At 39.7% G+C, this 14,568-nt stretch overlaps 1 protein-coding gene across 3 annotated transcripts; it reads left to right on the top strand.

Moving 5' to 3' along the window:
• The first annotated feature begins 452 nt into the window (after positions 1 to 452).
• LOC133888611 (uncharacterized) lies at positions 453 to 13,865 on the top strand. Of its 3 annotated transcripts, none has more exons than XM_062328915.1 (14): positions 453 to 778; positions 2,114 to 2,431; positions 3,414 to 3,652; positions 4,261 to 4,417; positions 4,625 to 4,702; positions 5,034 to 5,105; positions 8,011 to 8,130; positions 9,050 to 9,214; positions 10,188 to 10,713; positions 10,791 to 10,947; positions 11,098 to 11,207; positions 11,662 to 11,774; positions 12,724 to 13,078; positions 13,255 to 13,865. In XM_062328915.1, the coding sequence occupies exons 2-14, from the start codon at positions 2,123 to 2,125 to the stop codon at positions 13,575 to 13,577; spliced, it is 2,724 nt and encodes a 907-aa protein (XP_062184899.1). In that variant the 5' UTR covers positions 453 to 778; positions 2,114 to 2,122; the 3' UTR covers positions 13,578 to 13,865. The 3 variants fall into 3 exon arrangements, with proteins under 3 accessions (XP_062184899.1, XP_062184900.1, XP_062184901.1); XM_062328916.1 differs by having other exon boundaries at positions 453 to 762; XM_062328917.1 differs by lacking the exons at positions 453 to 778; positions 2,114 to 2,431; positions 3,414 to 3,652; ... (3 more) ...; positions 8,011 to 8,130; positions 9,050 to 9,214 and adding an exon at positions 9,231 to 9,508.
• Positions 13,866 to 14,568: the final 703 nt, after the last annotated feature.

A 14,568-nucleotide genomic window follows, 5' to 3' on the forward strand; every position in this document is an offset into this window, starting at 1 on the left:
CCGTCAGGTTAGTGGAGTCGAATGTATTTCTATAAAAAAACCTCAAGTGTACAACAAATGTATCCATAGTTTAGAGTTTTCTGTACTCCCCTCTAGAAAAATTAGAATTTTCTACAATGTATGACACTCAATTTGTTCTAAATCCTTGCGTTGTGTCATGTCAATGCCCGTTTAAATAGACCCAATCTGACTGCAACAACGGCACAATTATAAAATAACCCCATAAATTTTACAAGCACCCTTGAAAAAAAATGCACTTATAAGAAGAGGGTAGATGTTAATGTGCAATCTAGTCTGAGGTTTGGTTGAGGTGAAAAGTGAATATTTAAATTTTTGCTATTTCATCGGAATGATAATTTTTCGTTAAATATGATAAATAAGTCTTTTTAAATCTATAATAATAGACTTAGTGACAAATTTATTACTGAAGGTGGAAAAAAAAATCAAATGCCCCGGTGAAAAGGGTCGAGGCGACCCCGGCAAGTACGCGTTCCGTTCTACACCGGCACAAGATCCTCACCGCCGAACGGTCTCGCTGCCTGCCAGGTCTCCCTCTAGGCTTCCATCGAAGCGGAGCACGCCGCCGTCGAGGGAATTCTCCTCTCGTCCCAGTCCTCTTCGTGGTTCTGCTCATCTCAACTGTACTGGCGTCGAGTGGAGATCCATCCGGACTTGATTTGACTTCCTCTCTTGTTGTTAAGGAAGCCCTCGCTTGCTTCAGTGGAGTGTTCTAAGAGCGTGTTCAGACAATTCAGTTTTGTAGTATGTTTACTTTGCTGTGAGTAATCTAATCCGTATCTTGTTCGAAAGGATGTTCCAATCCTTCCGATTTGTTTGCTGTTTGGTGCCCTGCGTTTTTTTTGGGGGGCCGGGAGGGGGGGGGGGGGCGGGATTTACTGATATCAGTTTATTTTCCAAAAAAACTGAGGGTTCAACTGAACCCCAATTGCCCACGGTATGCCTGCTCTGGGGCTTTTAGATCTAATGTTGAAAGTACTCGCCGCTTTTGTGCTTCCAATTGAGATTTGGAGCGTTAAATGAGCGAAAATAATGGGAACAAATGAGATGGATATGCGAGGTCAATGTTTGTGCAGTTCGTATGGAGTACCTGGTACTTGCAAGTTTAGGCCAGCATTAGTTGCGTTATTATCCGATGTTAGCCCATTAGGCCATCTCCAACGGAGTCTCCAAATTTGAGGATTCTAGTGCTACAGTGTTTTGCGGTATACTGTAGTACTAGAAATTCATCTCCAACAGATCCTCTATCCAGTGATACAGTACTGCTACAGTGTTAGGGATAGAGGATGCTGTAATAGTGATAGTGGATGCTGTAATAGTATTTTGAGGATGAAGATTTGAGGTAGCTGTTGGAGATGGTCTTATGATGAGGTTAACTTAATGGTAATTGAACTGGCCTTTTCTTAGACTGAGTTAGTAGGGGCCACACCACGGTCCTGTCTCTTCTCATGTTCTATTCTCCTGATTTGTACTAGTAGTAAATACATAGAATAAAAGTAGTAGATGTAGCTGCGGCAGATCTCGCCTGAAAGTGATAATGAGGTTGTAAATCCTTACAGTGGCCTACCACTTGGTTATTTGTTGTCCTGGTCCAGACCAAACCTGCAGCATTGGGGCCTTTATTGGTTTACTGTTGGGTACAGTCCAAATAACCATGATTCTGGGTAGAAATATGCTTGAAACTTAACTAATAAAGTCACAAGACCTGGACTGTATGCATGTATTTGACTGGACTTGTTGGGTTTTGATTTATGGCAAAGGGAGAGAAGTTTACACCAATTCATTTCTTACATTAGTAATTTTTCATGATCTGGAATGCTGAAGGGAGTGCATGATTCAGGTTATATTTTAACCTAATTCATGTAACCTTTTAGTTTGGTAGCGTGGACTTAAAATTGTTATCCTGTTGTTATGGAATAATTTCATTGAACTCCTTTGTCCTTAAATGTCAACAGAAAAGCCAAACATTGTCTTTTACTTATTTCTTCAAGCAAGATACCTCAGAAAAAAATCCAGCTAATTGTTTCTTGTTTTTCTATTATTAGTAGTACTTGTGAAGATAATACTTTTTTTTGTTTGCACCTTTTAAATTCAGATAAGAAGAATGCCTCGAGGACGAGGCTCTTCTGTGTCAACCCATGAGAAGCCTAAAATTGATGAAGCAGTTGATTCAAATGAGGACAACTGCAAGCATAAGAGGGGCGCTTATTTGTTGCTGGGATTGTTGATAGTTTTCCTTCATGGGTCCTGGTCTGTTTATCGTATCCAGTTCGCAAACCTTCCTTTGCCCCTTGATGCTGAGCAGGCTGGTAAGCGGGGGTTCTCGGAAGCTTCTGCGCTTGGGCATGTTAAGTATTTGACAGGCCTTGGTCCTCATCCAGTTGGTTTGGACTCCCTCGATCTTGCTGTCCAGGTTGTTCATTCAGACAGCTTACTTTCACAGTTTTAGCACCTAAATCTTCTAGTTTCATTGTTGATGCCAAGTATTACTCTATCTTTTATGCAAAAAGGCACATATATATATATATATATATATATATATATATATATATATAAATAAATATATGTTAGATGGCCTTATGCCATTCCTAGTTATTATATTAACCTGTTTCATCATGAGAGCTCTCTAGTATAAAACATGCTTACCAAGGCTATATTTTCTGTATTGTTGAAATTACAGTAAGGTGAAACGTTTCACTTATCAGGCTGGGTCAAACTACTTGTGGTCAGTACATTAGGATGTCGTGTTTGTAGATTTGTCTGAGAAACTGAATTTGGTAGTACCATATCGGAATTCTGGTAAAGTACTTTCAAGTGATATCTATTGTCATTATTGAACCCCTAAGAAAAAGTTGTGATTGAAGACTTTTGCTAACTTGTATTTATATTTGGCTCCCTGCGATTTTAACCTGACAAAGTCTATGCTCAAGTATGACATAATGTAAAACAACTTCCGTTTTACTACCTTTGGATATAATGACCAATTACTACCTCTTTGTTAGAGCCATAATGTAATAGCTTTAGCATAATTGTTAAAGATGCACAAAATAGAGTTCTCCCAATGGCTTAGTGCAACACAGAAGGACGAAATTGAGCCCGCATTTTTAATGCATGGTGCTGCCATACAATTGTGATGTAAATATTCTTGATAATTAGTGACGGCTAAGTTGCCGTGAAGTTCTGATAAGAAAACGCAAGTTGAAGTAAGGATCCACCAAATTGATTCTTTCTGTCTCTCATTGTTAATTGTTTTAGTTACCGTTTTCCTTCTTGCATCACAGTGGTGTTATGGATACACCTTATTATAACCTGACAAGTAACATTATTAAAACTGAGCATTTTTGTGGAACATTTTCGTTGGTTGTACTATCCATTTTGACATACCCATGCAATAGTATGTATATGCAGTAGCAGAAAAAATAAAGAAGGCGGCTCATTGGGAGGTTGATGTTCAACTGGAGCTGTTCCACACAGATATCGGCGCAAATCGCCTATCTAGTGGTCTTTTCAAGGGAAAAACTCTATTATATTCAGACCTAAAGCATGTGCTATTGAGAGTTGTTCCCAAGTATTTACCCGAAGCTGAGGAAAATTTGATTCTGGTTTCTTCCCATATCGACACTGTTTCCACAACGTAAGGCTCAATACCCTCCTTTGGGACTTGTCTGGAATCAATGCAGCGAAGCATTTTGCTTAGTCTGTTACCAACTTTCCATGGCAAAAAAATAAAGTATTGTTGTTCCTTTTTGTCACTCGCTGATGAAAAATGTATGATGTAGTCTTTATTTTGTATCTGTGTCCTTATGCAACAATCAATCATTAGTATTATGTCAGTGGTGAGCTGGGGATTTGGTGTGGCGGGTGAACTACAAGAAATAAATAGGGGTTCCACTCTTTAAACATACGGATTTGAAGATCTAACTAGAAAACAGGTTGCCATACAATAACTAAAGAATGTTGGGTGTGGGTTCAAGAGGGAGTACCATTTAATGAAAAGATATCTCGGATATGTTTTGAAAGAACCATACGAATGATATTGTCTGATTAACAGCGCCATGTTCTGTTTGCCTGGTCATTCTATTGAGCATGATTCCACTAGTAAGTTAGATAGCTATACATATAGGGTGTTATGGTGATAGTAAAATAGCATTAATTACTTTTGTTTGTACATTAGTTGTTTTACTGGTACAACTTCTTGTAAGTTATAGTAACTTTCATATTCATTGTTTTATGCTTTTTCAGAGAAGGTGCCGGAGATTGCAATTCATGTGTGGGAGTCATGTTAGAGCTTGCACGGGGAGTGGCTCAGTGGGCACATGGATTTAAGAGTGGTGTTCTATTTTTATTCAACACGGGAGAAGAAGAGGGTCTTGTTGGCGCCCATAGTTTTATAACTCAGGTCGGTATCTTTAAACTTGATACATATGCCATAACCAGTGTTAATGTTTTAAAACAAGCCCCTGCACGACACATTGTTAGCTGTAATAGTACTTCTCAATTGTACATCTGTTATAGTAAACATGTCATTTTGAAAGATGTGTGTGCCACACTATCACTACGCTTGCTACACATAACTTCCTAAATGCCAATCTTAACTGTTATGCAGCACCATTGGAGAAATTCAATACATTTTGTGGTTGATTTGGAAGCTATGGGTATCAGTGGGAAATCCACTCTTTTTCAGGTCTTTTTCTAATCCTGAAATATTCCTCATTTGGATGATTAAATTATACTTGCTTTTACATTGGTACCAAAGGTGTGAGCTCCTGGTTTTAAATTTTTTACTTTGTTGCTGCTCCTAATAAAAAGTTTTCCTGAAAATATGAGCAAATCAAGAACTAAGGTTCAGTTGGATTTGCACATTGAAGAAAATAAGATAAATTAAGCACGAAGTTGGCTGAGGCTACTTTGGCTTTACTTGAATTTTAGGCACCATAAAAATGTTTGACATTTTAAATGCTGTGGATTACCATTCCCTTTTGCTTAATTTGTTGATTTCTTTTTTCCATGACAAGGGTACCGACCATTGGGCCTTGGAGAGCTTTGCTGCGGCAGCCAAATACCCATCTGCTCAGATAGGTTTACAGGTACCATATCCCTTTCTCCTTTTGTTTAGTGCTGTTCTTTTTTTTTTTTTTGGGTGCATGCTTTTGCTACAAAACACCATGGGACATGTTGCCTTTTAGTTGGCCAATATTCTGCGCTATACAACTGTTAGGAATATCAACTTGTATTCAATGGTAGTATGTGAGGGCAATATATAGAGTACATAAGGGAAACCTTAGACTAGGAGATTACCATAATACCCTTAACACCCTCTTCAAATGCAAGGTGTATGCAATAGCGTTGCATTTGAAAGAGGTGACTCTAGTAATAAACTTAGACTAATACATCAAAAAAAAATGTCTCTTCAAAGCCGCTGTAGAATGGAGCCTTGGTAGTCCTATCGAATCAAGCCGAAGAAGTACAAAACTAAGCACACGAGTAGAGTCGTGATGATGACAACAAAAGAATGTCCTTGGTCAAGAATTGTAAACTAAGCAATGACGAGTAGCAAGACAACAAATAAAGTTGTCACTAAAGCTACGGAAAGACCTAAATAGCACAGTTGCATCAATAACGACGTGAAAAAATTATCTAAACAAAGACGAATATTTAGCTAACCACAAAAGAAAACGACTAATTGACAAAGGGATATGTGGACTCGCACGACATAAACGAAGTAAAAGAGACTGAAACTTGGATGTAGACGCAACGGAAAACAAAAAACTAAAGCTAGACACAAATGAAGGTAGCGACAAATACTAGCAGCACAAAAAGCTAATCATAGCAAAAGAAGCTAAGCAACAAGAGATGGATAACCCGAATACCACCAGGCCTAGAAGAAGCTCATCAAACAACTGGATCGGCCCATGTGTGACACAAGAGCAGCCCACAATAGCACCATATTGCTGCAAGCGATTGTCCAAAAGAGTAGCCGTATAGTAGGAGGAGGGCGCAAACGGCGAGAAGAAGCTTCATTTGCCGGGCAGAGGCGCCATTGCGAGGCGCCAGGACTCCATATGAGCAACGTTTACTAGGAGGGTGCAGAACCGGCCATCGATGCACGGATCGACAGGTCGGTGCAAATCCAATCGGTGACACAAATCGACAGAATCGATGGACGGCCGAGCAAATTAGCGTCCTCCGGAGCCACGATGGATAGCGGCGGCGGCGAGGAGCCGTGGGAAGCAGAGGAACCCAACAGAGGAGGCGGAGCCCGACGGAGGAAAACCGACGCCACCGCAGCGCTGGTCAACCTCCATGCAGCCGGCAAACAAGATTCACATCGTCCGCACAGGCAAGGTGCTCGCGCTCGTGGAGGTGCTCCGCTCAGGTGCCTTCGGGCCCAAGGCGTGCGGGCACATGGCTGGCGTGCTCTTCTGCGGCAGCAACATGACCACAGGAGGGGTCGACCTGGGCGGAGCCGGCGGCGGAGGAGCCCGGAGGCCGGTGGAGGGAGCAACGGCGGTAGCGGAAGACCAACGAAAAGCGGGCTAGCTCGCCCATGCGGCCATGGGCGTCGGCGTCGCCATTCCACCGTCAACTCCACAGGCGGAAGCGACCGGGGCGGCGATGGCTCGGCATAGATCCGGTGCGAGGAGACCAGAGGGACGACATATCTGATCCACTAGAGGGAGGGGTCGCAGATCATGGCGTCGAGTGGATCGGTGGGGAGAAAGAGAGTGAGATGGAGCCAGCCGACGAGTGGGAATCGGCAGCGGTTTAGATTGGATCAGGACGAGTTGTGACGTCCAAAAAGAAAATCTAGCTGTGATACCATGTTAGGAATAACAACTTGTATTCAACTGTAGCCTATGGAAGCAATATATAGAGTACATGAGGGAAACTCTAGACTAGTATATTACCACAGTACCTTTGACTATTATCGCGGGCAATATACCCTTAACAACAACATCGTGGGTCAAATCGCCGTCCTATAGAACTTACCTTTTAGCTTGACTATTATCGCGGGCAATATACCCTTGACAAGTGGATGCCAGAAGTTTGGCGTCATTTCATCCATCCTGCTTTGATTCTATGACTAACATCTTCATCGACTCACCATCCATCTGTAGCATCGATCCCAAGTATCGAAAGATATCCTTCTTGGGAACCACCTCTCCACCGAGACTAACATCTTCCCCTTCATGCCCAGAAGCATTGAAATCGCACCTCATATACTTGGTTTTGGTCCTACTAAATCTAAAACCTTTCGATTCTAAAGTCTGTTTTCACAACTCCAATTTCATATTAACCCCTATCCTACTCTCATCAATTAGCACCATATCGTCAGCAAAGAGCACACCAAGGGATATCTCCTTGACTCCTTGTATGTCCCTTATGACCTCATCCATCACCAAAGCAAATAAATAAGGGTTCAAAAGTGACCCTTGGTGTAATCCTATTTTAATTGGAAAGCCATCGGTGTCACCATCACTTGTCTGTACACTTATCACAACATTATTGTACATATCTTTGATGAGGGTAATGCCCTTTGTTGGAACTTTGTTGGGACTTTGCGTTTCTCCAAGGCCCACCACATGACATTCCTCGGTATTTTGTCGTAAACCTTCTCCAAGTCAATGAATACCATGTGCAAGTCCTTTTGTTCTCTATATCTCTTCATAAGTTGCCTTATCAATAAAATCGCTTCCATGGTCGACCTCCGAGGCATGAAACTAAATTGGTTTTTGGTAATACCCGTCATTCTTCTTAGTGCCACAATCTGTTAAATTAGCCTTCCCATTCTAATATGAAAAAAATATAAGATTGTTTCTAAGCCCATCACACCCACTTATTTGGTGCTAAAAATGAGCTTAAACATAAGAAGGGGTATTCTGTTTTTTGAGTGAAGAACGTGGTTCCAGATCTGTCATTTTAGTGCCACAATAGATCAACCGTGGTCGTCTTTCTTGCAGATTGACATAAAGCCCAACTTCGTTATTGCAGGATGTTTTCTGTTCTGGAGCAATAAAATCTGCTACAGATTTTCAAATATATCAGGAAGTTGCTGGTCTTCCTGGACTTGATTTTGCATATACAGAAACAACATCTGTGTATCACACAAAGGTTTGTTTTCTTGGCTATATATTCTTCTTATCATTATCAACACCGGACTTATCTATGTTTTGATATTTCCATGAAAAGATCAACATGGTTGGTTATGAACTTCCACAGACAAGGTTCTGGATAGAAGCATTGATATCTGTTTGTATTTTGACGTTTTTTAAGAACTGGAAATTGATGTTTAATGACGAAGTCTCATTCACCGAGTCAGCTTTTCTGACTATGTTGTTTGACTAACTACAATACTAGGGCTTTTAAACTGAATGATTTTCTATTCCAAACGAAAAGTAACTTCTTGTAATGATGCTAGTATTAGAGTGAATGCTAAACAAAGTGGACAGAGATCGTGGATGAAGTTTATTTCAAGTATCTAGCTGTTTTTCTACAGAATGTACAGACCAATTATGATATGGCTTGATTATTCTTTGCCTGAGTAATGCTAGTAGATGCGTTCCCTTAAAGGAACAGCTAATAACCAACAAGCAAACCAAATCAAGTTATGACATCTTATCTCTGGCAGAGAGCAACCAAACCGAAATAGTGAGGCATCTTATCCTGACATAATTGACTAACAAACTATGCATTCCTAGGAGCGCTAGGCTCAGCCAGCCTTGCCTCATGCATTGCTGCTGCTTCCAGCTGATGCAAACGCCGACTCCTATCATTTCTGCTGCCTCACAAGGTGGTCGTTGCCCACAGGGCCCAAAGTTCATAACATGTTATGTGACCATTTGATTCTTGGTGAATGCCATGAGACTATAATTTCATGTGTCTCTGTTTCTCAGAAATTGTGTCATAGATATGGATTGGAACATGACCTTATTGATAAAAATAATATAAGGTCAAAAGAATATTTGATAATCCACTTTTAGTTCAATTTTAAACATTTGAGCTTCTGATTTGTGATTGTTTCTGTTATCAGAATGACAAGATGAAGCTTCTGAAACCAGGGTCTCTTCAGCATAATGGGGATAATATGCTTGCTTTCCTACTCCGCGCTGCAGCATCACCAAATTTTTTGAAAGATGCACTGCAACGAAAGCACAAAAACACAGAGCAGGATAAAGCTGTTTTTTTTGACATTCTGGTATTGCAGTAAATTCTCTTCTTTTTTTCTGGTTCTGCCAATGATTGTGATTCTGTATCATGAAACCTCTGTTTTTTCACTAAGCTTAATGAACCACAGTGCACAGGCATAGCTTTCTGATTTCAATGTTCTGTATGGAAAAAAATGGTTGCCTTTTCGTACTGGTCATTGCACCGTTATGATCTTAACATATTGACTTTTAATTTGCTAATGTTTGAGATCATAAAGGCCCATCTTTTCATCATTTGCGGAGTTTCTGTTGTCTGCTAACTGCTGGACCATATAGTAGCTCAGGTAACTATAGCACCAAAAAATATAAATCTTTGCAGCTGTTGCAGAATGATGAGTTTTCTTGTTCAGAGCAAAAGGCTTCTGGTATTTAGAGTTAGGATTGATAGGAAGATACGACAGATAATATGGATATAGGGTACGAACAGGAGAGAATAACTACTGCAAAAGCTCATCATACCTAGCCTATTAGACGGAGTACTGTATTTTGCTTCATATCCTTGCTGGAGGAGCACCTCCATTCTGGGATGGTTTGGTCCAATCTTTGTTGGCAAAGAAATGTCCCTTGCCTTGTTGGTACAACAACAACGCCGCCGCCAAAGCCTTTATTCCCCCCTTGCCTTGTTGGTAATTGGAAAATTTTGGAGGTACAGCCCTCCAAAATTTTCTATTTTCCAAAGGTCTCTCTATCATAGGCCTCTAGTTGTATTAGCCTGTTATGGGCTTGGGCATGCTGTTGTAATCCTTGAGATGTATTTTGTGCCAATCTAGAAATGCAATGAAAGTAGGTGGGGAAGCTCCCCCCTCCCACAAAAAAAATCCCTAAAAAAATGGAGGTCAACTTTCTTTATCACCAATATTAGCTGGAACAGCACATCATTAAATTATTTAGTCTTTGGATTAAGAGAGTTTGGTATTGCAGTCAACTGAAGTCTCTTTTCACTGGTATGCTACAACTTTGCAGGGCAAGTACATGGTGATCTATCCACAACGACTTGCTACCATGTTTCACAACTCAATCATATTGCAGTCGCTTCTGATATGGGGAACATCATTGCTTATGGGTGGACGCCCTGGGCTTGTGTCCTTTGGCATATCATGTTTGGGCATTATTCTAATGTTGATATTTTCTATCTGCTTACCAGTTGTGGTAGCATTTGCTCTGCCCCATATATGTCCGTTTCCTGTTCCATATGTTGCAAATCCATGGTTAATTATTGGCTTATTTGGTTCACCCGCACTGCTTGGAGCATTTATTGGTCAGCATATTGGATTTATTCTCCTTAAGAGGCATCTTCGAAGCGTGTATTCTAGAACAAAACCAGGCCTAGCTCATAACAAGATGGAATATATTATTGATCTGGAAGCCGAGAGGTGGATTTTTAAATCTGGTTTTGTCCAATGGCTAATAGTTCTAATACTGGGAACCTATTTCAAGGTTGGATCGTCATATATAGCTCTCATCTGGCTTGTTTCGCCTGCTTTTGCATGTAAGTTGCTGGTATCGTCTGAGTATGTCAATAGCTCGACATCACCTTGAGTATTCATGGCTGTCATTTCTTTGTAGATGGTTTTTTGGAAGCTACTCTATCTCCTGTTCGGTTACCTAAACAGCTTAAAGTTGTTACATTGGTTCTGGGTTTGGCTACACCAGTTGTGTCCTCTGTTGGTTTGGTTGTGCGCATGGCTGATGTAATTGTTGGGAGTGTTGTGCGTGTTGACAGGTAATATGTAGCCTGTAACCTCCCAGTATATCATCTATTTTGTTAATCTTTGCTGTTCTTTGAAACATAAAGTCTGTTGATGGAGAGTAGCTTGTCGGTCAATCTAAAGCAACCAAGCTTTAGTTAACCTCACTTTGCATAAATATGCAGGAACCCTGGTGGACTGCCACACTGGCTTGGAAATGTAATAGTTTCTGTTGCCATTGCTGTGGTCGTCTGTTTCATGTTTGTGTATCTTCTTTCATACGTTCATATCTCAGGTAAACCATGACATAATCATATTTGTTTCCTTGTTGAAGCAATATCAATATTAATATTTGTAATCCTGTTTACATTTCATTTTTGCCTTTCTTCCGCTATAAAGAATGGAAGAGGTGTTCTTGAGACGCCAAGTTTTTTTCTTCACTAATCTGTAATTTAGTACTGTATGAGCATTTGCACTACCAGCAGACACGGGTTTCTCAAGACACCCACCTGTCGAGTGTAGTGTAGATATCTAACTGATGTTTGTGAAATGACCATGAAGTCTTACATTTTCTGGTATTGTTCACTTGCCTGGAAGGTCCCTACTCTTGTCTGACATTTACTGTACTATGAGACATCTGACAATGCTTGAAAGTCTTACACTTATACACATTTCTTAGCTTTATATGCATCTGCCTTTGCGGTTACATTCTCAAAAGAAGCTGATGTACCATATTATGCTTTCTTTAGGTGATAAAAAGACTCTTGGTTTGCTGTTATGCATATCCTTTGGTCTTTCACTTGCTCTTGTGTCAAGTGGCATTGCACCAGCATTTACGGAGGATGTTGCTCGATCTGTAAATGTAAGCGCTTTTTTTATGCTACCATTCTGCTGCATTGCTTCTTGTTGGGTTTACCTCAAAATTGGCTTATGATCACTTGACCAGAGGAGCTGGCATCCTCATTTGTGAAAAGTGCATATTATGCAATGTTTCAAAATTACCAAAACAATTCGTGGATGTAGGACATATTTATGCAAACTTGCAAATTTTCAATATGATTTTTGTCCCTGGTACTAAAACCAAAAAGAAGAGTACTCATCAATAATGTTTTGGGTATTTTTTGTAACAGTGGTACTTGCACTTTTCGCAAATGGGGTCTCCAGCTTCCGTTGACACCATATGCTCACCCCATCTCAAAATTGTTATCACGTGATTTGATGCAATGCATATGATTTGAATAGCTTGTTGTACTCTTTGTCTATATAAACCGATTTTTTTAATTTTAATTAATCATAACCTAGAATAGCCTGTGATTTGAATTATCCTTGGACAGGAGCACGTGGAATTTAGTAATCTACGTATTGAACCATGACCTAGACTATTGATCTTCTTTTACTATTATTACTAGTACTAATACCTGTTTTATTTTTATATTTTCTGTACTGGTGACTCTTGTTAGATTTCATTTCTAGCCTACCTCAACTTGCTTGGAACTTAAAGGCTTCGTTGTTATTTAATCAATCATAAAGTACTGCAAACTTTTTAATATCACAATTAATGCATAAGAAGAATCTTTTCAAGGGACAAATTGAAAATAACACGTGTGGTTCCATGATCCACTTTATTGGGGATAATCTCAATAATATGACCTTTTGTTTTATATTTATCTAAATCTTGAATCCTGCTTGCCTGAATTTATTACAATATCCCCTATATTGCATTGGCAAGATGAGCTTAGTATAATACTTTCCCTCGAAAAAGCAACAGTACTCAACTGATGATAGTAACTTGATGATTTGCCTCTGTTCAGGTTGTACATGTTGTGGATACTACAGGAATAGATCATGAACCATTATCCTATATTTCTCTGTTTTCCAATACACCTGGAAAGTTGACAAAGGAATTAGTGGACCTTGGAGATGAAGAATTTTCTTGTGGAAGGAATATGACTATTGATTTTGTAACATTTACAATGAAGTATGGTTGTTGGAGTTACAAGGACAGCAATACTGGATGGAGCAAGTCTGAAGTTCCAGTGCTCCTTGTGGAAAGTGATTCAGTTACAGGTGGTGCTCGGCAAACAGTAATCTCAGTTGATACCAAATCATCTACACGGTGGTCGCTCAGAATCAATAAACAGGAAATCGAAGACTTCACAATTCAAGGTCAGTCGAACCATTAAATAGATATAATTAATTTGGAAGTACATTTTGCTTGAAAATTATGCAAGGTCATATCTAATTCATCTCTTCAGCTTTTCAGCTAGCACTGATACCGATAGCTTTGAACATTCTTGATAATATGGCTGTAGATGATTGACCTTTTCATTTATTTTATTCAGTGGATTCAAAGAAATTGGTCCTACCGGGTGATAAGACTGAGGTAGATGGATGGCATACAATCCAGTTTGCAGGTGGAAAGAATTCGCCAAGAAAGTTCCAGTTGACCCTTTTCTGGTCAAGTTATGGTACCCATGCATCTGCAAAAGGAGCTAAAGAAGCAGCAGATCTTCCTTTCTTATTAAAACTAAGAACAGATGTGAATAGAGTTACACCGAAGGTTGCAAAGGTTCTTGAAAAACTTCCACAATGGTGCACACCCTTCGGCAAGTCCACTTCTCCCTACACACTAGCTTTCTTGACGGCCCTTCATGTCAACATTTAGGCGGTAAAATTGGTTCCTCCGACTTAAGTAGTCACATAGCGTCCATTTATCCTGCATTTAGCTATGCACATTAGATTACCATCCAAAGATATAATTTGTAGACATCAATACCAAAGCTACCAGAAGTTTTGAACTCAACAAATAAGCGTCGGACATAGATAAGTACAGGAGAGCCAGGTTCAAACATGCGTCTTGCAAATTATTAGTTTCATTCATGTTAAAATCTTCGGATGGAATAATAGTTGTAATAATGGATGGCTTCTGCATTTTCGAGTTGTTTGCATTCCATTCAGCTTCTAGCCTTATACATTTTCGATTTCTTGCTCCAGCATGAGTTGTGCTCCATAAATTACTCTGGCTCATGTGTGAGGAAAGATGATGTAGTTTACAAGATAAATCTATCTTAATTTCTATCTAAATATACCATAAGTTTGTTTAGTATGTCTACTCTATTGTTCAAGAGGATTACAACATACTCTAGTAAAGTAAATTGCAAGTATGTAAATGTGAAAATATAAATAAGATAAATTTAGCATAAGAGATTTTTATTATGTGGTATCGATGATATGAATACCACTTCTAGTTCACGTTGAAGCTTCACTAAGAATTTGCTTTCGGTCGGTACCCGATCATGGCTCATCAAACCACAACAACAAGCTCTTAAGCTGAATGAGTCACCAAGTCACCAAGGTAAAGTCTTACTACTAGCCTCTTTTCTAGTCACTTGCCGCTGTGACCACTTCGGAGTTTGAGCCACCAAAGTAAGGGTCTCTACGTTCTTGTACACGTCTTACTGTCGTTTCATACAAAGTCGGTGAGTCAACAAGCTTGAGTTATCAAGGTCCAAGATGTTGACGAGTCTCAAAGATTCTAAAGCATTGATGTACCACTCGGTACAAGGTAGAATCACTTTTTGATTACTTATTCAAGCTGTAATACCTAGTTACAACTCACTCTGGGTTTATAAGCACTAAACACTATCTAATTTTGT

The sequence above is a fragment of the Phragmites australis genome, chromosome 13, assembly GCF_958298935.1.
Source record: "Phragmites australis chromosome 13, lpPhrAust1.1, whole genome shotgun sequence".
Lineage (NCBI taxonomy): Eukaryota > Viridiplantae > Streptophyta > Magnoliopsida > Poales > Poaceae > Phragmites > Phragmites australis.

Excerpts from the sequence above, each read along its gene's own strand:
- LOC133888611 (XM_062328915.1), top strand. The coding sequence starts at position 2,123 with ATGCCTCGAGGACGAGGCTCTTCTGTGTCAACCCATGAGAAGCCTAAA. Across the intron at positions 4,703-5,033 it reads GGAAATCCACTCTTTTTCAG|GGTACCGACCATTGGGCCTT; the intron begins GTCTTTTTCTAA and ends TTCCATGACAAG. Across the intron at positions 8,131-9,049 it reads CATCTGTGTATCACACAAAG|AATGACAAGATGAAGCTTCT; the intron begins GTTTGTTTTCTT and ends TTCTGTTATCAG.